Raw genomic sequence first — 24,505 nt, 5'->3', positions numbered from 1 at the left:
GTACTGCAGCGAATGACCGTCGCAGGTAGCAAGAGGAGAACCGCACCGGAAATGACCGCGGAGAAGCCCTCGGACGTTGGCGCGCCAGGTACATATAGTCTGCGCCCGCGAGCTCGGCTCCAGTTCACCACCGGCAATGGAGGGTGAAGCTTTGACAATGCCAGCCACTCGTGCTGGCGAAACGTCAGAAAAATCATTAGATGAAACGTTGGCCGAAGAACCCGAGACAGAAGCCAATAGGCAGTTTGTCAACAAGTGGCCATGAAAGCCTTAACAATTTGGTATTATAAACGTTTGCGTAATGCTGTAACAGAAGTCAGCGAAGCATGTGTACAGAGGCCAGTTAAAGAAACTGTAGATGTTTGTGAATCTACTGATATTGTTGCTGTGTTGGACAGTTCCTGGTAGAAGAGAGGCCATGCCATACATAGCAGAATGGAGTTGTCACAATTGCCCTTGTATATACGGGCAAGGTGCTGGACTATCAATGTCTGACAGAACTCTGCCAATGCTGTGCCGGTAAGGTAAATGAACACGAATGTGACAACAACTTCAAAAGTTTCAGTGGTGGTATGGAAAGCAAGGGGCAGTGTGTATTTTTAGTAGGTCAGTTGTTAGATGTGGTGTGTGATACGCTCACTATCTTGGTGGTGGCGACTGTAATGGCTTCAATAGTGTTGTGACTGCTAAACCATGTGGGAGCAAGACTAAGGAAATTTTGCAAGGATATGGGGGGGGGGGGGGCTTCTCTCATGACAATGCAATTGGTGGATGAGGCAGGCAGAAACATCAAATCAGAAGTTGAAAACATCACAGAGTATTACGGCCTGACAAGCTGGAGAGGCAGCAAAAATGTTAGTGGGATGAGGAAAGTGATTTGGGCAACTTTGTTTCACAGAATATCCACTGTTGAGCATCCACAGCGTGGCCTCTTCCCAAAAGGAAACACTTTGTGGTGCAAGTATTGTAGGTGTGAAGCAAACGGACAAAATCGTACACCTGCATACGCCATGCCAGAAACTGTTATGGTAGAACTAGAGCCAATATATCAAGATCTTTCAGGTCCTAAACTTTTGGAAAAATTTTTACATGGCAAAACACAGAAAGTTTCAGTAGTTGCATTTGGGAATGTTTGCCAGAAATTTTTTGTTAGCCTACCATAATACATTGTAATGATGGAATAACAAGCTGATAAAAAACCACGAGCAGACCAGGCATCAGAGCTGGGGACAATACGAAAAGCGGGCTACTGTGAGTGGACAGGCAGCATGTCGCTGAAGCTGAAAAAGCTGCTCAAAGTGTGACAGAGGAGCCAGAATAACAAAGAAAACTAAAGAAGATGAAAAGGACACTCAGAATCGACAAGATTACGGAGCTGGAATGGTTGGGCAAGTTATCATTGAGAAGAAAATGACATGTGAAACAAATACTAACAAAGAGATAGAGTGGCTGGCCAGTACTTACATCAGCTCAGTACAGCCGGTAGATTCACAAAACAGAACAGAAAATTTTTATCCTAGCTTTCGGAACTTCGTTCCTTCATCAGGGAGGAGAGAGGGGAAAAGAAGGAGAAGAAGGGAAAGTGGATTCAGTTTCTCACAACCCAGGTTATGAAGCAAGGTAAACAGGGAGAGTAGCAAGGTAAACAGGGAGAGTAGCAAGGATGGAGGCATGGTTGTCAGAGGGAAGCCAAAGATATTCTACTCTAAGTACTGTGCCAGCTTCAAACCAAAGAGGATGCATACAGAAGTAAAGAGGTATATAGTACAAAGCTAAACACAACTGTGTAGGATGAAAAGATGCGTGAATGGCTAAAGAGGAAAGGGAAAGAGGAGAAGACTGAAGAGTAAATGAGAGTGAGGTTGTTTAACGTAGGTTCAGTCCAGGGGGATGGCGGGATGAAAGGCTGTGTCGGAGTGCTAGTTCCCGTCTCCACAGCTCTGAGGGACTGGTGTTGGGTGGGAGAAGCCAAATGGCACATACGTTGTAGCAGGTTCCTAGGTCCCCAGAATTATGCTGGAGGGCACGCTCTGCTACTGGGTATCGGACATCTCCTAGGCGGACAGTTCGTCTCTGTTCGTTCATGCGCTCAGCCGGCTAAGTTATTGTCATACCGATGTAAAAGGCTGTGCAGTGTAGGCATGTCAGCTGATAAATGACATGCATAGCTATAGTTTCAGTTTCCTGTAATCATCATTTTTGCATACTTAGGTATCGTTCTCTCGTCCAATATTAAAGCTACAAAAACAAAATTTTGCACAAATAATAATTTAGTGTATGCTTACACAGTAAACCACATTATACAACATTCCATGAAATATTTTAAGCTGGAGCATATCATATGTTCTTAAATTATTAGAAGAAACATTGAGTTTTTAAAAGCAATGGAAAACCGAGGGTGGAATGTGACAGTATTATGAAAAGAATAGTCGGTACTCACCATACAGCAGAGATACCGAGTTGCTGAAAGGCACAACAAAAAGACTGTTGGGAAGTTAGCTTTCGGCCAACAAGACCTTACACACACACACACACACACACACACACACAATGACCACAGTCTCTGGTAGCTAGAGCCACACTGGCTCCAAATTTCTTTCACATGTAGGTTACAATATCCAATTAACAGTAGTTCAGAACAGCCAGCATAAGAAACTTGCAATATTAATTTGGCTTAAGTTTCATTCCAATATCTATCAATGTTTTTAAGTTACTACATTTCAAAATGCTAGTAAGAACTACAGGCCATGAGGTCCAGATCCTCTTAGTGAGCTGTTTATAGAAAAATGAAAACTGCAGTACAGATTGCCTGAATTTACACTTGCAGTTACAGAACGTGTTATGAAGCCTCTGAAATACAAAAATATGCACAAAATTTAAGAAATATGCTACTAGTAAAACACAGAAATAGCTAAATATCCAACTTGCTGCTTTGGAGTTGTGAACAGGTGACAGCAGAGGGCCCATTTGACCGTCCCTGTCACCACCCTTTCGAGTCACGACTGCTGAAAGTGGAACTTGTAGACACACACACTAATAGGAGTTGAGGAATGTCCTATCTTTAAAGAAATAGCAATTTTTCTTTCTTGGGTCATTCACTGTTTACACTGGCCAACAATGAAAATGTTTTGGGCTCAAAAATAGTTGGTTCTTATGTACGTCCATCTCCTGAATTAAAAAAAACAACCATCAAACGAAAGATTAGCTCTTGCTTTTGAGATAAAGTGACATTTCATTTTTATAGTCAACATTTTCAGTTTTGGGGGAATTTGTTATCAGAGTTGGCAGACCTGTCCAATAACAAAACACAAATGACATTAAGCTGTTTGTAAGTCATAAACATAGGTAGTGTTGCTGTGGCTGTGTGTTTCATACAGTTTCTGCTGTAATTAAAGCAGAATTTCTGGTTTGAGAGTGCTTTTGTAGTGTAAAATTTGTAAAAATGCCACGAAAATGTGCAAATAAGGGGAATAATTTTTGTTACATTTGTGGCGAAATGACATTTTCTTCGCAGAAACGCAAGCTGACGCCTCTTGTGAAGACTGCCTACCGGCGTTATTTCGGTGTGGAAGTAGGGGACCGGGATAGGTCCGGGCCCCACATATATGTTGCAACGCAGTGTTCGGTAACACTGCGAGAGTGGCTGAAAACCAAGAAATGACCTGTGGTTTTTGCTGTGCCTGGGGAGTGATGGGAGCCTACAAACCATACAGATCACTGCTATTTCTGCTTGACTCCACTTACAGAGGCAGGATTGTGTACGAAGAAAAGAAGAACAGATCAGTTCCCGAATCTTTGATCTGCTAATCGACCCATTCCGCATCCAGATAGTTTACTAGTTCCTACTCCACTTGAAAATTGTCTCCACGTGAAAATTGTGTATTTGAAATAGACAATAAAGACAGTGTGCAACAAAAAGAAGAAGAAGAACCAAACAAGCTTTCAACATCCCATGACCCTGATTTTGAGGGAAAAGATGATAAAGCTCACAGAGTGAGTCAAGCAGAATTGAGTGATCTCTTTAGAGACATCAAAGGAAAAGGCAGAAATTCTTTGGTCTCGACTAAAGCAATGGAATCTTCTCGAAAGTGATGTCACAGTCTCACAGTATAGAAAATGTCATGTGGAACTGCTTCCCTTTTTGGAGAAGAAAAACTATCTTGTTGTTTGCTGCTACATTGATGAAATCTTTGAATTTGAACCGTGATCCAACTGAATGGAGGCTGTTTATAGACTCCCCCGAGCTTAGTTTGAAACCTGTGTTACTTCACAATGGCAACGGTCTTCCTTCTATTCCTGTTGGTCGTGCTGTTCATCTGAAGGTGATGTATTCAAATATGACAGCCATGTTGGGCTCAATCAAATATCAGGAACACAAATGGTTAATCTGTGATGATCTAAAAATCATTACCATACTCCTAGGACTGCAGCTGGGGTACACAAAACATTGCTGCTTCTTATGTATGTGGGACAGTAAGGATAGGAAATAACATTATATTAAAGCAGACTGGCCTGCAAGAAATCTTAACCCTAGCGAGAAAAATGTCCGTGCCGAGCCTGTCGTGGACGCGAAGGTTGTTGTTCTCCCACCCCTGCACATCGAGCTGGGTTTGATGAAAAATTTTATCAAATGTATGAACCAAGAAGGGTGGGCCTTTAAGTACATAATAGAGAAATTTCCGAAATTAAGTGATGCAAAAGTTAAGGCAGGTATTTTTATCGGGCCACAAAATTGAGAACTTGTAAAGGATCCTGCAGTTGACTGAGTTTTGGAGGGGGAAGAAAAGGAAGCTTGGGAAGCCTTCAAGGGATTTTTAGGCAACAAAAGAGATGATAACTACACTCAGTTGGCGACAGTGCTCTAGCAAAAATACCACAACCTTGGATGCAACATGTCCCTTAAAATACATTTTCTCCACTCCCATCTAGACTTTTTCCCTCCTAGTTTTAAAGCTGTCAGTGATGAACATGGAGAAAGATTCCATAAGGACATTTCTCTTATGAAACAAAGATATCAGGGCGATTGGAACAAAGCAGTGTGTGTGGATTACTGTCTGCCTTTGTGTAGGGATGCTACGGAACTCCGTTACGAGAGACAAACTAAAAAATGACCGCCTCATGCAGCCGCTACACAATTCTGTTCAGACCCGTGCATCTGTGAAGTATTGTTCTAGCAATTTAGAACTCTTAAAATGTAACTACCACTGAATAAATTCGAATACACTTTCAGGCTTGTTGTTGTTGTCTTCAGTCCTGAGACTGGTTTGATGCAGCTCTCCATGCTACTCTATCCTGTGCAAGCTTCTTCATCTCCCAGTACTTACTGCAACCTACATCTTTCTGAATCTGCATAGTGTATTCATCTCTTGATCTCCCTCTACGATTTTTACCCTCCACGCTGCCCTCCAATACTAAATTGGTGATCCCTTGATGCCTCAGAACATGTCCTACCAACCGATCCCTTCTTCTAGTCAAGTTGTGCCACAAACTCCTCTTCTCCCCAATCCTATTCAGTACCTCCTCATTAGTTATGCGATCTACCCATCTAATCTTCAGCATTCTTCTGTAGCACCACATTTCGAAAGCTTCTATTCTCTTCTTGTCCAAACTATTTATCGTCCATGTTTCACTTCCATACATGGCTACACTCCATACAAATACTTTCAGAAACGACTTCCTGACACTTAAATCTATACTCGATGTTAACAAATATCTCTTCTTCAGAAACGCTTTCGTTGCCATTGCCAGTCCACATTTAATATCCTCTCTACTTCGACCATCATCAGTTATTTTGCTCCCCAAATAGCAAAACTCCTTTACTACTTTAAGTGTCTCATTTCCTAATCTAATACCCTCAGCATCTCCCGACTTAATTCGACTACAATCCATTATCCTCGTTTTGCTTTTGTTGATGTTCATCTTATATCCTCCTTTCAAGACACTGCCCATTCCGTTCAACTGCTCTTCCAAGTCCTTTGCTGTCTCTGACACAATTACAATGTCATTGGCGAACCTCAAGGTTTTTATTTCTTCTCCATGGATTTTAATACCTACTCCGAATTTTTCTTTCGTTTCCTTCACTACTTGCTCAATATACAGATTGAATAACATTGGGGAGAGGCTACAACCCTGTCTCACTCCCTTCCCTACCACTGCTTCCATTTCCTGCCCCTCAACTCTTATAACTGCCATTTGGTTTCTGTACAAATTGTAAATAGCCTTTCGCTCCCTGTGTTTTACCCCTCCCACCTTCAGAATTTGAAAGAGAGTGTTCCAGTCAACATTGTCAAAAGCTTTCTCTAAGTCCATCATTTCCACGGAATCCAAACTGATCTTCCCCGAGGTCGGCTTCTACCAGTTTTTCCATTCGTCTGTAAAGAATTCACGTTAGTATTTTGCAGCCGTGACTTATTAAACTGATAGTTTGGTAATTTTCACATCTGTCAACACCTGCTTACTTTGGGATTGGAATTATTATACTCTTCTTGAAGTCTGAGGGTATGTCGCCTGTCTCATACATCTTGCTCACCAGATGGTAGAGTTTTGTCAAGACTGGCTCTCCCAAGGCTGTCAGTAGTTCTAATGAAATTTTGTCTACTCCCGCGGCCTTGTTTCGACTCAGGTCTTTCAGTGCTATGTCAGACTCTTCACGCGGTATCGTATCTCCCATTTCGTCTTCATCTACATCCTCTTCCATTTCCATAATATTGTCCTCAAGTACATTGCCCTTGTATAGACCCTCTATATACTCCTTCCACCTTTCTGCTTTCCCTACTTTGCTTAGAAGTGGGTTTCCATCTGAGCTCTTGATATTCATACAAGTGGTTCTCCTTTCTCCAAAGGTCTCTTTAATTTTCCTGTAGGCAGTATCTATCTTACCCCTAGTCCTGTTAGCATATGTAATTAAAATGTATCTTTTTCTCTTAATTCATTAATATGAAATACCTGCACCTAGTGTGTATCACGGAAACTAGAGCTAAGGAAAGTTTTTCATTGTCATATACATTTTTCTCAGCCCAAAATTAGTGAGTACTGACTCTTTAAAATGGTTTAGTGCAATACAGTGATTTTTCTCGATTGCAGGTACACGAGAACGGGGCGCGGCAGAATACGGCGCGTAACCCGGCAGGAGGAGCTGAGGAGGAGGAAATGATTCTCGGCCTGGAGCTGGAGATGGAATGGGTGAGAGCAGCTCAGTAATTCTCCTCTTAAAGCCGTCCACCGGCATTTATGTCTCACGAGGGACGGAGGCGATTTTCGTAAAGAAGGTCGTAAATACAAAAGAAACAGCCTCGTCTTTCAAGTTTACAAGAATTTTCAATTACTCCAGTGTAGTGCCAAACACAATAATTTTCAATTCTTCACAATTTCTGCAAGCCGTCGAGTGATTAACCGTAAAGTTCCCTTCTGAAAACTAAAATGTTACAGCAGATCTCTCGAACACCTCGAGCTTCACTTCTGTAATACGAAACTGAGACACACGGTCAAGAAATGTTTGACGCGAATAAAAATGGAACTCGTTGGCAGTAGGAATGGCAGTTGTTGCTGAAGCAACTGATTTTTGGTTGTCTTAAACGCCAGTTTAACCGGACCGTTAAAAGTGCTCGTAATAACCAGTTACTGAAATAGCCAATTTTTGCTATTTTATTCCTTTTATTTCCTGTATTAAATATGGAAAGTGAACAGAGTTTGAAAAATTTTTACTCCCTCTGTTTTAGGGTACATAGAATCAAAATATTAAATTAAACAGGCAATTAAAACAAAAGTTAGTCTGTCCATTGTCGGATGCTTTTCTCGGAGTGTGGGAAGTGGTTTACTACTACAAAAAATCTCAAGTATTCTCCTGTTGATTCTAATTATTTAGAACTCTACTCAAAAATCATTTAATCTGGGATCGTACCACAATTTGGACATTGCGAATAGTCACTTCTGAGATTGGAAACTGAGATTTGAGAACTATATTTTTTGTGTTAATTTGTCCATTCTCAAGGGCTGCAGACGGAGGCAGCCAATCAGCTTCTTTGTGTTTTTATTGCAAACTGTGAGCGATCTGTTAAGTTGTAAGTTTTCTCCTTACATAATGTCACAAATTGGTTGTGGATCCTCCTGTTTTTAAACTTTTAAAGCAAATGAAGCATTTTATTTCATTGTTCTGCCCTTCATAAAATTTTCCAGACTGTGGATGGTCTCATTCTGCAATAAAATGGATCTCCAGTGGCGACAGCGAGAAACTACTGCATAGACAAGGTGGGGGCAGGTCTTGCACACTACATGTACACGCGTACCGTCTGGTAGGCCACATCCTGTGGTAACAGGGACATAATCATCTCAGCAGTGCTGTACCAGATCTTATGCCGTGTGTCTGTTCCTCATTTCTGTCGGTATTGTTGTTAAAATAGCAGTTATCGCCTTCCCATGTTCTGTAATAATGCAATATTTCAAAGCAGTGCAAATTTATGAATTATTTGTTCTTTAAAAAAGGTCTATTTAAAAACAAAAAACTTTAGCACTGCTGCAATGACTAATTGATATTTCGGTATTTTTATCCGGTTATTAGTAAAAAATAAAATCATCTATTATAAACGAGACAAACACCGGAAGATACTGGTTATTCAGGGCTAAAATACCGGTATCAGTTTTAACCCATCGGTTTTTCCCATTCCTTGCAGCCAGACCCAGAAAGTTTGTTAAAATTACCTAAAAGGATTTGGAGGACATGATGCAACAGCCGTTGAAAACTTGGTTTTGGATCCAACAGTCTGCAGTGGTTTAACTGAAAAGTCAATAGGAAATGGTTTATCTGATCACGATGGTCTCATTTTAACAATAAATTTTAGTGACCGTTTAGGTACAGATGATAGAGGAAAAGGATTGTAGTGTAAAATCATAAGGAGTGACTCGACCACAGAATTTACAGAGAAATTACGGGAAAATGCAGGAGATAAATTTTTTCTTAAACATATTCCTACAAAACTTTGAATCTTGTTTTTTTCCTTACAGGAAATAAGGCTGAAAATGAAGAATAGCGATGATAAGTCTATACATCTCCTGGGTTTAAAGTATCTATTACGAAGCAAGAGCTCTGCAAAATTCAGCAGACGGGATGAAGTCACGAGTTGCAATTTCAGTAGCGTCTGTGTTGTAAAAGCTTCCAGTCTCGTGTTCCTTTTTCTTCTTCTTTCTTAGAAGAAAAAAAAAAAAGAGAGATAAAGGAAAAAAGAAGGAACCTTCTCATGTACTGTGCTCAAAAAACAAGGCACAAGCAGTTCGGAACATTATTAACCCTCGAGTGGGCAAAGTGCACCACCCACAAACAAAGTTGTTTTGTACCTTTCCATTGTTGTTTTACAGTAGTGAGCCTGCTTCCATTCCTGCATTATTGCTTCAGCTAACCCAATGATAAACTGTGTTGTTGTACACCCTAGTGGCAGTAGTAATGTAAAATAAACAGTGAGCTAGTTGAGAAAAAATTTACGGTCCACGCAAGGAAGTGACTAAAATTCTGAGCTAGCAGCACAACCCTCTAATGAGGCAGTTGCAGTTAGTAATTGAACAAGTATTTTCAGGATTGCCACAAGTTATGGAAATCAGGGTTTCAAACATATCAAAGAAATTTGGGGGGAAAAAAGCTGGAAAAATCTCGTTTTTGTCTCAGTAGCATGAAATTGTTTACCGAGATGTCACGTGTCGTCGCTCGCTGGGAGCAGCTGAGTACGTGCGCCACTTCCCTACTCCCTCGTTCTTACTGCTTCTCCCCGTCCCACCCTACCCCTCCCCTCAGCTTGCAGTCAGTGGTGCAACCTTCACACGGAGTGGGATTTGCTGATCGCGGAGTCTATTTCGTGAAACAGCTGCTCCGCATTCACTTCACTCACACTGGGACGTCCGTTTCTCTTTGCCGGGCACAAGCACCCTGTCTTAACGAAGTTGTCGTACCAGTGGCAAATGGCCTTCCTTGTCGGTGGCTTCGTGCCGTACTCGGTTCTAAACGTCCGTCGAACAGCTGTAGCACACTCGTTTTTGTCGAACTCTGACACACAGAAAACTCGCTCCTCACTCGAACTCTCCACGTCTGCGACTAGCGCCGACTGTCTGCAAATTACCAAACTACGCTGTGGGGGTATACGTGAAAAAAAAACTTTCAGAGTTTCTCTTCAAAATGACACGTGTAAGATATCTGTACAATGTTCGGTTGTCGTGCAATAAATAATTGAAAGTGTTCCCGGACTGTGTACACCCTGTACCGCAGTGTCGCTGTCTGTTAACACTGACAACTCTACGCAGATGCCGGTGCTCTCCGTCATTAAGTGAAGGCCGTCAGCCCCTGTGTTCCCTGTGGTGAGAAATAGTGCCTGAAATTTGTTCTCAGCACGATATTGACACAGTGGATGTCAGAATATTGAATCCCTTAAGGATTTCCAAAATGGAATGTCCCACGTATCTAGCTGCAATTACCATTTCGTGATGAGAGTCTGTCAATTTCTGTCGTGCAGCCGTAATCTCGTCGGAGAGGTTTTCGAACGAATCGCTCGAGTACAGACGGCGGGTCTCCGACGTACTGCCGTTTTGCACCTGGTGCACGTGATACTGCCACCGTCTGTGCACGTGCAGATCGCTATCCCACGCCTTTCGTCACCTCGGCGTATTAATAAAAGAAAGGAAGACACTCGTGAAAATCACGGCAGTGTGAAAAATTCTGAGGTTGACATTGTGCTCACATTCGAGTGTAGGAGGTGGAGCACGAGGTTCGACAGACCGAAATGAAAACGTCCGAAGTTCCCGCGTGTTTGGGTCGGTGAACAGTTGAAAACCCCACAGAGTCTTTCAGAATTCTCTAAGTTTTTCAGAATTATCTCAACATTTCCCCGAGTTTCAGGTGAAGTGAATTTTGTTCGACAATTCCAAATGGTATCTAATCTCGGCTTTGTGCTAAGTGATGCAATATATCCTTAGAAGCTTTTTGTTACTCAAAATTGCCACAATGTTTTTTAGCATAGTAGTTTATCACCAGTTAGTGGGTTATTCTGCTCCACAGGTTCTTCCAGTCGGACCTGCCAGTGACGAGCCCTCGAGCGACCCCCTGGCTTCTGAGAGAGAAGTGGTGAGTGCTTCACTTGTGGTCTGATTTGTTGTATTTGTATCTAGCAGGCTGCATTGCTGCGCACATTTCTCCTGACACAGCCTCAACAGTGTTTTCCCCACTGTGTGACCAGGACTGCAGTCGGCCACACTCGCAAAATACGTGCTGTTACCAAAGCGTTCGTCCTATTTTCCCAGCTTGTATCTTTGCCGTGAATGGAGATACAATTTTGCACTAAATTCTTGCTTGTGCACAGATATACAAATGTTTCTTATTTTTTTAAAATAATTAAAAAAGAAAGACCCATCTGATTTCAGAACAGTAGATCTTTTACATGCTTGCACATACAACCTTGGAGTGCATTTGGGACAAACTTTTCACATACTATTCATGAATTTTCAATATTCCCTCCACCAGATGCATAAGAAAGACCCAGGCCGTATGTGTTCAGCCTGATTTGACAAAACCTTTGGGCGCATGCACACACACACACACACACACACACACACACACACACACACACACACACACACACACTGGATGGTGATCTCGGTGACAGAATTTTAGAATAAATAAATAAATTGGTAAGAAGTGGTAAACTGTTACTGTTTATTTCAGTGCTCCCCTTTTAGGTACGCACGTGTCGAGATTCAAATTTGTCATTGTCTTACTATAATATACATCTAGCAACTAACAACTGAATCGTAAAATGTCAAATTATAAAGAGTTTCCGCAAACTGCAGTTTTCTTGCTTAGTAAGAAACAAAAGTACTTCATAGACACTAATATTTTAGGCTGTGCTTAATTTTAATTGAGGCTTGTGAATTAGACTGTGAGCTGAGGAAATTTGGCCACTTATCTCGGGGGCAGAACGGTAAGTCGCATCACCACTGCGGGGCTGTAGGTTGTGACAGATGGAATGTTTGTCTTCCAGTAATGGCAACTTACGGGACTGCGCAACTCGTACTGAATATAAATTTTGAGATGAAAGTAACACTGATTTGTGCATCTGCATTATAGACAAGGTCATCTCCAGTAGCGGTACATATTTGCAGCAAGTTATATAAACTAAACCGAGTCTGTTGTAATACAACGCAATGAGTAGAAGAAAGATGACATTCAGAATGTTGTAGTAAACATTTGTGATCGTACCTCGTATTACATAACGCATTTAAAGATAAGCACAACTGCTGCTAGTAATCTGTCAGTCACACGCACAACACACCACCACTTACTTAGGCTATTACACTGTCACAACTATTGGTGTCATTGAAGATGGCAGCCATTTGAAGTGTTCCAGACGGTGCCGTCTTACAACGATCACCACTTCAGGGCCGACACCTGACTCTTTGCGCCCCACTGTAGCCTGTCTATTGGGGGCTCGTAGTGCACTAAGTTACACGCATTATCGATTAATGGGAAGTTCGCATGCTGTATAGCATGCTTTTACACTGCTAGGAACTGTTGTCGAGTAGGTCCTGATGTCCAGCAGTGCTCTCCAGTGATGGTGTGTCACAGTAAATAATATTTTACAGTCTAAAGTGGTATGACTTCATTCAAATACCAGTTTTCTTGGCAAATTAAGTAGTAACATTGCATTACAGAACTGTAACCCATCTCAGATGCTTCCGTCTGGACTAATTTGACTAATCCTTTTCACTTTCCTGCAAATGAAGGAGCTCCATCAGTTGTTACTGCCGACAGATTTGTAAATTCCAAAGCACTTCTGCTTATGGTTCCGCTAGTACCCTCTTTTAAATAATTGTCTTTTATGGCACTTTCAAGAGGGACTACAGCACCCAGTTCTTCATAACACTGAAATCTTTATAGATTCCTCTCCCAAAAATTGCTATCTGTGCCGTATTGCTCGTGTCGGAGCTCTTACGGAATGCCAGAAAATAAAATTCGGTCTCTGTGGCTTGCCATTTTAGCATGTTCTCAATACTGGTAAGTATTTCATCAGTATGATGAGCTACAGTCTGTTGTAATAAGCTTTCTTGTCTTGACAAATCTATCATCTGAAAATAGTTTTCATTTCTTTGCAGTAATTTCCACAACAATGTAACTCGCTTTGACGAGTAAATCGGACTGTGGCCCAACGAGTTAGTTCCAAGTTCAAACACTTTGTCTTCACAAAAGTGGCTCAAAAATTTAATATATGATTAAGCACTTGATGTTATATTTCTTGTGAACTGGAAGCATTTTGCTAGAAAATAAACAATTTTGATTTCTTTATTAGAGAAGTACTGTGTTGTAAACCTGACCACCTTCTGAAACTATTATCTGCATCTTATTGCATTCAGAAGTCATAGCCACTTTACTTTGATACAGACTTCTGCTTGTAGTTTAAGGCAACCGTCAGTCACTACGGCTTCAGACAATCGTTGTAGACTAAATGCTACTTTGTCGTTATACCCAAAAATTATATTAGAGTGAGAACCGCATCACTTTATGTTTGCAATATAGCAAACATTCTACAACAAAAGAATATATCAAAGAACTGTTGCCTATTATTGTACTTGTCGGTGCTTTAGAGAGTCACCGTTAACTCCGAGTCTTTCTTCTACCGTAATTTAAAGTTCCCAAACTCGTGAATTTAACAAAATTTTGGAGTTCCAGAGAAATCCTGTGTGTTAAATATTCCCTCCATGAACCACAGACCGTACCGAGATAGGGTGACTTGAGTGCCTGTATGTTACAGTGAAGGGTATCTGGAGAAGAAGTGTTTACGTGGGTCATAAAAATTGGATATTGCCCACAGCATAACCCAGGAAGACTGCAAAACAGCATTACCAGACATATTAGTTGCATCCACATGTTTGACAACATTGCTAGCCACGGTTGTCTGGCAATAGGTGGATCAGTATATTTCCAGGCCAGAAGTGTTTACACAGCTACAACGTGGTCACAAAATGAATGAAAGCGAGCTGCATACTTGGGCAGGAGGTGGAGAATGGATTTGCATTCCACAAGGAGGAAAGTTACTAGGAAAAAGATAAATTGGGGTTTGTGCATGCAGTCTTTTTTAAGTAAATGACTTGCTTCCAAAACTTAAAACTTGTGAACTGATGCTGGATATGTACCCTGTCCAAAATGCTGAAACATGATTTTGGATATGTTGTCTGACAACCAGTGAAACCAGTGCAAATGTGGAAGAGTACATACCGGTTACAACCGCACTGGTGATCCTCCTTCAGTTTTGGCGACTGGTGATTCGTACAGAAGTTTGATGTCACACTGCTTATTAGTGTGCCTCCCATTCCCGGGCATTTGTAGGACTTCAGGAATTCATTAATGTAGTTTGAAATAACAATCAAATGTTTATATTAATATATTTAATTTTTGAGTCACCCGTACAGTGAAAATCTAGGGATTTCATAAATGCCTTACATCTACAGCAAGTGTTACGAGATGAGGAAAGTAGTTTATTCAAAGACTGTGATAAAAAAGATATCAAAATAATCAAATTCGTGCCCACAAAACACACACGATAATGCTTCAGAACAGTTCAAAACTCTTACGAATGAATGTAGAATAAAATTGTGGCTCATTACTGCAGATTTGTACAACATTAGCACGGAGGATGTCCTTTTTCAGATTCTGTGTTCCGTAACTCTGGTCATAGATGTAGGCACGTCATTTATCGAATCCGCGGTCTCTCGTTTGCGTGCTACTACATTCCTGGAAATGAGAAACAGACAGACTGCGTGTATGTAAACCGTCCTTCGAACCGAAGAAAAATAACACCGTTTCACCACTCGGTTACTCGACTCGCCACCGCAGTGCCGTCAGCGAGAGGAAGAGGAAGCGAAGTTTAGGGTGGGCGGCAAACGTATACAGACGAGGACAGAAGGAGAAGTGGCCGAGCCGTACGAAACACCTTCCTCGTTAGATGTGTGACGTGCCGGCAACTACCTGTAAAGGCGTGATCCGACACCATATTGCCCAGTCGTCCCGCAGTATTGCTGTGTATTTCAGCCACGTTGCGAGAGTGCCGACGGCAACACCGTTGCGGTCACGTGTCGCTGTAAAATACGGCCCGTGTAAACACTACTTAACTCGTGGTTCTCGAGGAACACTGGGCAATAAAACTTTCGGTAGCTGGAAACAGTTGGCAGTACGAAAACTGTGGCAGGTGGCAGTCAGACTTGCCCCGTGGTTCTGTGAGTGTGGTGGGAGACACTGTACCCACTGCCGTCCCCGTGCTGGGGCGCAGTCTACCCAACCCACACACAGTGAAAATAATAGTAATAATAATAATGGTAATAAACCCCGTGGAGGCCCGGGAAAAGAATAGGCCTCCGATATGTTCTGCCAGTCGTAAACGGCGACGAAAAGAACAAACTACTAATAGGGCTAACCCCCTTTTAGTGTGATTAGTTGGTTCACGACAGAACTAAAGAAGCCTCGGACAAGCGCCGTCACGGTCGGGGACGACGCTTGAACCCTATGCCCGCCCACAATGGTAACGACACTGCTAGCCAACTGGAAAATGATTTAAATCCAAATAGAGGTGTTTTGCAGGATATGCTTCCTGCAACCACTCTAGAAGGAAAACAAAGACAGAGGATGAGACGGTCAGATGAAGTTAACCGACACCTCACGTTCTGTTATTACCGAGCAACAAACTTAGGAACAAACACAACTGGATACAGATCACAACATTTATTACCAGATACCCACAATTAAAATTTTAAACAGTACGACGACTAGCTGATCAGATCTGTGTAATAATCATAAATAACACAATACCCCAGTCAGAATTAGAAAACATCAAACAACAAGTACAACAAATACTGGAACAAAATAATGTGCAATCAGAAGAAGAAGAAAATACAGTAATGGACTCAAACATCCCAGAGCAAACAAACAAAGAACAACACTCACCGATTAAACAATCAGAGGAAAACGAAATCTTAAGACAGCCACCAGAACAAGCACAAATAGAACATGAAGTGACACACATGTTAGATATAGAAGAAAAATTTCACCTGACATATATTGAATACAAAGACAGAAATACAGACATTAGACCACTCTTGCATAGACCACCAAATAACCCACAAGTCAAAACAACAATAACAACTATCAACACAATCATGCACAACAAAATAAATGAAAATACAACTATGGAAGAGTTACAACTACTGGTTTATATAGGAGCACTCACTACACTAAATATACACACTAGGCAGAGATCAGAACCAACCAACACACAGAAGAAACCCACAAAACCAGCATGGCAACACAGGCTACAGATCAGAATAGAAAAACTGAGAAGAGACACTGAACAGCTAACACAATTTATAAGAAATGAAATATCAGACAAAAAAACGAAAAAGGTTAGGTAAAATCTCACAACAAGAAGCGATAGAGCAATTAGATGAAAAGAAGCAGAAATTACAAGCATTGGCCAAACGACTCAGAAGATACAAAAAAAGTGAAAATAGAAGGAAACAAAACCAAACATTCAACACAAACCAAAAGAAATTTTACCAGACAATAGATAACACACACATTAAAATAGACAATCCACCAAACATAACAGACATGGAACACTTCTAGAGCAACATATGGTCAAACCCGGTACAACATAACAGGCATGCACGGTGGATACAAGCAGAAACAGACACATACAAGATTATACCACAAATGCCTGAAGTGATAATTTTGCAACATGAAGTCGCCTGAGCAATTAATTCTACTCACAATTGGAAAGCCCCTGGAAAAGATAAAATATCAAATTTCTGGCTAAATAAGTTCACCTCAACACATTCACATCTAACTAAATTATTTAACAGTTACATTGCAGACCCATATACAGTCCCAGACACACAAGGAATAACTTATCTGAAACCTAAAGATCAAGCAGACACAGCAAACCCAGCTAAATATCGCCCCATAGCATGCCTACCAACAATCTACAAAATATTAACTTCAGTCATTACACAGAAATTAATGACACATACAACACAGAACAAAATTATAAATGAAGAACAAAAAGGCTGCTGCAAAGGAGCACGAGGATGTAAGGAGCAACTGATAATAGATGCAGAGGTGACATATCAAGCTAAAACTAAACAAAGGTCACTACACTACGCATACATTGATTACCGAAAAGCTTTTGATAGTGTACCCCAGTCATGGTTACTACAAATATTGGAAATATACAAAGTAGATCCTAAATTGATACAGTTCCTAAACATAGTAATGAAAAATTGGAAAACCACACTTAATATCCAAACAAATTCAAATAATACCACATCACAGCCAATACAGATTAAGCGTGGAATATACCAAAGAGACTCATTAAGTCCTTTCTGGCTCTGCCTTGCTCTGAACCTACTATCCAACATGCTAAATAATACAAATTATGGATACAATATTACTGGAACATACCCACACAAAATCACACATTTGCTATACATGGATGATCTAAAACTACTGGCAGCGACAAATCAACAACTCATCAATTACTAAAGATAACAGAAGTATTCAGCAATGATATAAATATGGCTTTCAGAACAGACAAATGTAAGAAAAATAGCATAGTCAAGGGAAAACACACTAAACAAGAAGATTACATATTGGATAACCACAGCGACTGCATAGAAGTGATGGAAAAAACAGATGCCTATAAATATCTAGGATACAGACAAAAAATAGGAATAGATTATACAAATATTAAAGAAGAACTAAAAGAAAAATATAGACAAAGACTAACAAAAATACTGAAAACCGAATTGACAGCAAGAAACAAGACAAAAGCCATAAATACTTGTGCTATACCAATATTGACCTATTCATTTGGAGTAGTGAAATGGAGTAACACAGACCCAGAAGCACTCGATACACTTACACGATCACAATGCCACAAATAAAGAATACATCACATACATTCAGCAACAGAAAGATTTACATTAAGCAGAAAGGAAGGGGATTTATAAACATAAAAAACCTACATTATGGACAGGTAGACAATTTAAGAAAATTCTTTATAGAATGAACAGAAACTAGCAAAATACACGGCTACACCATTGCAATTTCATAACCACTTCTACAACCCTTTAGATCACATAACATCAACAGATACGAAGAAAGTAAATTGGAAAAATAAAACACTACATGGCAAGCACCCGTATCATCTAACACAGCCACACATCGATCAAGATGCATCCGACACGTGGATAAGAAAAGGCAATATATGCAGTGAGACCGAAGGATTCGTGATTGCAATACAGGATCAAACAATAAACACCAGATATTACGGCAAGCATATTATTAAAGATCCCAATACCACAACAGCTAAATGCAGACTTTGCAAACAACAAATAGAAACAGCAGATCACATCACAAGCGGATGCACAATACTAGCAAATACAGAATACACCAGAAGACATGACAATGTAGCAAAAATAATACATCAACAACTTGCCATACAACATAAACTAATAAAACAACATGTTCCCACATACAAGTATGCACCACAAAATGTACTGGAGAATGATGAATACAAATTATACTGGAACAGAACCATTATAACAGATAAAACAACACCACATAACAAACCTAACACCATACTCACCAATAAAAAGAAGAAATTAACACAACTAATCGAAATATCCATACCCAATACAACAAATATACAAAAGAAAGCAGGAGAAAAAATTGAAAAATACATCCAACTGCCTGAGGAAGTCAAGGACATGTGGCATCAGGATAAAGTTTACATCATACCAATTACACTATCAACTACAGGAGTCATACCACACAATATCCACCAGTACATCAATGCAATACAGCTACATCCAAACTTATATATACATCTATAGAAATCCATAATTATTGATACATGTTCAATTACCCGAAAGTTCCTAAATGCAATGTAACACATACCATACAGTTAAAAGGAAGTCACGCTTGATCAAGGTACGCGTCACTTTCCATTTCTAACCAGACATAACGTCTGAGAAAGGAAAGAAAGAAAGAAAGAAATAATAATAATAATAATAATATGACGATGATGATGATGATAATGATTGACAATTGTTGATGATGATGAGGAGGAGGAGGGGTGGGGGGCATCCAGAATGTAAATGTGAATGTTTGGACGTACTGTCCACATAACTGTCTTATGACAGCTTATCATTGGTTTCTGGTGTTTCGTATGATGCAGGCAGTTGCTGCATATGGTTGTAAGTCCGATTTTGTCACGGGGGTGGTGCTGTGATAGCTGTGACCACGGGTGTGTCGATTGCAAATCCTGGGAGCTGCGATATGCGGCTTATTATTTGCTTGCTGCAGGCAGAAAATTTTAGACTGTGTGACATTTGCCACAGTCTTGTTACCGTTTACGGCAGAGGTGTAACGAATGCAGCCAGTGTCCGATAGCGGTGCACGATGTTTAATAACGGGAGGACAGGTGTTCACAGCAAATAGAGATAGGAGCGATCTTTCGTTGTCACAGATGTGCCAAAACAATAGGTTCGAGAGAATTGACAGTTTGCGATTAGCGGCGTGCACTCGGCATTCTCGGAGCATTACGAAACGGATACTGACACGTCCGTTCACCAGATTGTTACACGAGATGAAAAGCGTGTTTCTCAGAGCACTCCCACAATAAAGCGACAGAATAGGGAGTGGCACCGTCCTCTGTTGCCGCGTCAGCCACGGGAGTCCGAACAGATCGCGTCGACCCGAAAACTGACAGCTTCTGTGTTTTGGGACAGTGAAGGGGTCCAGCTTGCCGGTTTTGTGCCGCACGACACGACAGTCGCTGCCCTCAAACGTCTCTGTCGGGCTATCTGGAACTGCCGAACAGGCGAGCTTGCACACGGAATTGTCCTGTCAGACGACAATGGACATGTGTGTACTGCGCGGCACTCACGAGCCTTGCCAGGAGGGACACGTTTGATTGTCCTCAGTGCAGCCTGTGTCTGGCACACTTTTTCCTGCTGTCTTGCCGGTAAACGCTGTGCGAATGATGAAGACCTGAAGGATGCTGTCGCAACCTAGTCGAGTAGTAGGCGGCTAGACAGTACGAAGAGGGCACACCTAAACGTGCCGAGCTATTACAATTACCTTAATGCCAAAGGCAGCCTTGTGGAAAACCAGGCAAAGTATGAGCCAAAACATGTATATTCTGTTTCTGTATTATTAATATCTTGGTGTGGAAAAATGTTCTTCACGTTCCGGATGGCTCTCGTAGTAGTAATAACAATAACAACAACCATTATTGAAGCAGATCATTGTTACAAAATGGTGTTAAACATGAAAATGGCAATGTGGTCGTGCCCCATCCTGTTGAAGGTCGAACAGTTATCTGTGACAAAGATTTGTGTTACAAGAATTGTAGTTATGTGCCATTATATCTACACATAATACCTGCTTGCCAGCTAGCTTCAATGTGGAGAAATGCAAATATAAAATCGTGGTGTTGCCAGACAGCAGTATTAGAGACCTGATCAGTCATTTGTGCCACAAAAACATTTGACAATACCACTGAGTAAATATTTGAAGTGGAACAGCCACATCACTCAGTTGTAGGGAAAGTGAATGATACTCAGCCACAAAGCTTGTCATTCACGGAGTGTTGATGCAGATGTGAGATGTATTTAACAGTCCAGCAATGCTGTCTTCAGGGATTTAACTGGAGCTATACACAGAAACCTCCATTTAAATTTATATACATATTCTGCAAACCAGTGTGAAGTGCATGGCAGAGGGTATTCCCCATTGTACCAATTACTAGGCTATCTTCCCGTCACATTCACATATGGAGTGCAGGAAGAATGTCTGTTTAAATTTGTCTGTGTGTGTAACGAGTCTAATTCTGTCCTCGTAATCTCTACAAGAGTGGTAAAAAGCAGGTAGTTGCATATTCATTACTTGAAGGCGTTTCAAAACTTTGTACGAAGGTTTTTATGAGATAATTGGCGTCTACCTTCAAGAGTCTACCAGTTAAGTTTCATCAGCATCCCCCTGAGGAACTACCGTGGGTCAAACAAACTTGCAACCACGTGATGTTTAAAGCTTTCCCAGCGTACTGATTGTTCCATAAAACCACGGGAGAACTGCCGGATATCAGTAACTTCCTGCCACGATATTTCGGCGCAGAGTCTTCTGGCCATCTTCAGGTGAATGCCACTGTAGTAGTACTGGCGAGTACGCGCTGAACTGCGCTTTTTAAAGCCTTCTGAGGTGACATTGCGCATGCGCTGCTCAGCGTGCGCGTTCGTAACGGCTCCGTGCGCTGCGCCTCGTGCCCTCCACTGCGAAAGCCTGGCGTATCGGTGTCAGGTCGATTTCCATCTTTATGCAGATAATTACGTCGACTACGAAGTTTCTCTATAACAGGATTACAAGCAGAGTTCAGCTGATAACCGCTATCTCGATTGATGAGAGTCTCGTTGTCAGACAATCTTATTTGCACAGATTCATTGATAATCGAGCTCCAAAAGTTTGATGTATGGGCCAAAATTTTTGTGTCATCGTAATTTGTGGAATGGTCTGTGGAAATACAATGTCCGGCCATTCCGGACTCGGTGGGTCGGAGAAGGTGAGTATGCCGTCGGTGTTCCACAATGCGTTCCTGCACAGTTCGTGTCGTTTGCCCTATATATGATTTGCCACATTCACACGGAATTTTGTAAACACCTGATTTACGCAGGCCCAGGTCGTCTTTAACGGATCCCACCAGTGATGAAATTTCGGAAGGAGGGCGAAAGATGACTCTCACTTGACACTTTCTCAATATTCTGCCTATCTGTGAAGAAATATTCCCAATAAATGGTACATGAACAGTCGACCTGAAGGCCTCTTCCTCTTCCTCGTTCCGTCGTTTGTAGGTCTTCAACACTCTGTTCACTTGCCTAGGTGAAAAGCCATTCTTCAAAAATACTTGTTGCGGGTGTTCCAGTTCCGCTTGAAGACTGTCGGCGTCAGAGATAGTGTGGTCACGGTGGACCGAGGTTTTGAGAACGCCCATTGTTTGTGCTGGATGGTGGCAACTAGTAGCTTGTAGATACAGGTCTGTATGAGTGGGCTTTCTGTACACCGAGTGACCAAGTGTGCCGTCACTCTTCCGTCACACCAAGACGTCTAAAAATGGCAGACAACCATCTTTCTCTATCTCCGTGGTAGACTTTATGTTTTCATGTACGGAGTTCATGTGATGTAAAAATTCTTGGAGACGGTCCAGACCATGAGGCCACACTATAAAAGTGTCGTCAACGTACCGCCAAAATACTGTCGGTTTAAAAGTGGCAGAGTCGAGTGCTCTCTCCTCAAAATCCTCCATAAAAAGATTGGCTACCAGGGGAGACAAAGGACTCCCCATGGCGACACCATCAGATTGTTCGTAAAATTCGTTGTTAAATATAAAATATGTAGAGGAGAGAGTGTGCTCAAACAACGCTGTAATGTCTGCACCAAACATATTGCCAATGAGGTGTAGTGAGTCCACCAGAGGCACCTTTGTGAACAGTGAAACCACATCAAGACTGACCAATAAGTCACTACTTTGCAGTTTTAGTGACTGAAGTCGACTGAAAAAATCACCAGAATTCTTTATGTGATGTGCACACTTGCCTATCATTGGTTTGAGCAAAGATGCCAAGAATTTTGCTAGGTCGTAGGTGGCTGCTCCAATGTTACTCACAATTGGACGTAATGGCACATTTTCCTTGTGGATCTTAGGCAGTCCATATAGCCTAGGTGGAACTGAACTGTTTGGTTTCAGTCTCTTGATGACCTCCTTCGGTAGAGAACTATTTGATAAAAATTCTGCTGTTTTTCGCACCATTCGGCTCGTGGGATCCTTATCGATTTTGCGATATGTTGAATCACATAATAAAACATTGATCTTATAAATATAGTCATCCCACCTACGACCTAGCAAAATTCTTGGCATCTTTGCTCAAACCAATGATAGGCAAGTGTACACATCACATAAAGAATTCTGGTGATTTTATCAGTCAACTTCAGTCACTACAACTGCAAAGTAATGACTTATTGGTCAGTCTTGATGTGGTTTAACTTTTCACAAAGGTGCCTCTTGTGGACTCACTACACCTCATTGGCAATATGTTTGGTGCAGGCATTACAGCGTTGTTTACGAACAATCTGATGGTGTCGCCATGGGGAGTCCTTTGTCTCCCCTGGTGGCCAGTCTTTTTATGGAGGATTTTGAGGAGAGAGCACTCGACTCTGCCACTTTTAAAACGGCAGTATTTTGGCGGTACGTTGACGACACTTTTATAGTGTGGCCTCATGGTCTGGACCGTCTCCAAGAATTTTTACATCACATGAAGTCCGTACATGAAAACATAAAGTCTACCACGGAGATAGAGAAAGATGGTTGTCTGCCATTTTTAGACGTCTTGGTGCGACGGAAGAGTGACGGCACACTTGGTCACTCGGTGTACAGAAAGCCCCCTCGTACACACCTGTATCTACAAGCTACTAGTTGCCACCATCCAGCACAAACAACGGGTGTTCTCAAAACCTCGGTCCACCGTGACCACACTATCTCTGACGCCGACAGTCTTCAAGCGGAACTGGACCACCTGCAAAAAGTATTTTTGAAGAATGGCTTTTCACCTAAGCAAGTGAACAGAGTAACGAAGACCTGCAAACGACGGAACAAGGAAGACGAAGAGGCCTTCAGGTCGACTGTTTATGTACCATTTATTGGGAATATTTCTTCACAGATAGGCAGAATATTGAAAAAGTACCAAGTGAGAATCATCTTTCGCCCTTCTTCCAAAATTTCATCACTGGTGGGATCCGTCAAAGACGACCTGGGCCTGCGTAAATCAGGTGTTTACAAAATTCCGTGTGAATGTGGCAAATCATATATAGGGCAAACGACACGAACTGTGCAGGAACGCATTGTGGAACACTGAAGGCATACTCACCTTCTCCGACCCTCCGAGTCCGGAATGGCCGGACATTGTATTTCCACAGACCATTCCACGAATTACGACGACACAAAAATTTTGGCCCATACATCAAACTTTTGGAGCTCGATTATTAATGAATCTGTGGAAATAGGATTGTGTGACAACGAGACTCTCATCAATCGAGATAGCGGTTATCAGCTGAACTCTGCTCGGAATCCTGTTGCAGAGAAACTTCGTAGTCGACGTAGTTATCTGCATAAAGATGGAAATCGACCTGACACCGATACGCCAGGCTTTCGCAGTGGAGGGCGCGAGGCGCAGCGCACGGAGCCGTTACGAACGCGCACGCTGAGCAGCGCATGCGCAATGTCACCTCAGAAGGCTTTAAAAAGCGCAGTTCAGCGCGTACTCGCCAGTACTACTACAGTGGCATTCACCTGAAGATGGCCAGAAGACTCTGCGCCGAAATATCGTGGCAGGAAGTTACTGATATCCGGCAGTTCTCCCGTGTTTTTATGGAACA

At 41.7% G+C, this 24,505-nt stretch overlaps 1 protein-coding gene across 3 annotated transcripts in view; it reads left to right on the top strand.

Moving 5' to 3' along the window:
* The window catches only part of LOC126213520 (zinc finger protein 436-like), a 189,674-nt gene that overhangs the window by 123,572 nt on the left and 41,597 nt on the right, over positions 1-24,505 (top strand). For all 3 annotated transcript variants that reach the window (XM_049941353.1, XM_049941352.1, XM_049941351.1), the window contains 2 exons: positions 7,084-7,182; positions 11,036-11,101. In XM_049941353.1, coding sequence (XP_049797310.1) covers positions 7,084-7,182; positions 11,036-11,101 — 165 coding nt within the window. The remainder of the gene's footprint in view (positions 1-7,083; positions 7,183-11,035; positions 11,102-24,505) is intronic.

The sequence above is a fragment of the Schistocerca nitens genome, chromosome 11 (genome assembly GCF_023898315.1).
Source record: "Schistocerca nitens isolate TAMUIC-IGC-003100 chromosome 11, iqSchNite1.1, whole genome shotgun sequence".
NCBI lineage: Eukaryota > Metazoa > Arthropoda > Insecta > Orthoptera > Acrididae > Schistocerca > Schistocerca nitens.
Note: the sequence above shows the minus strand (reverse complement) of the source record. Positions and strands in the feature narration are given on the sequence as shown.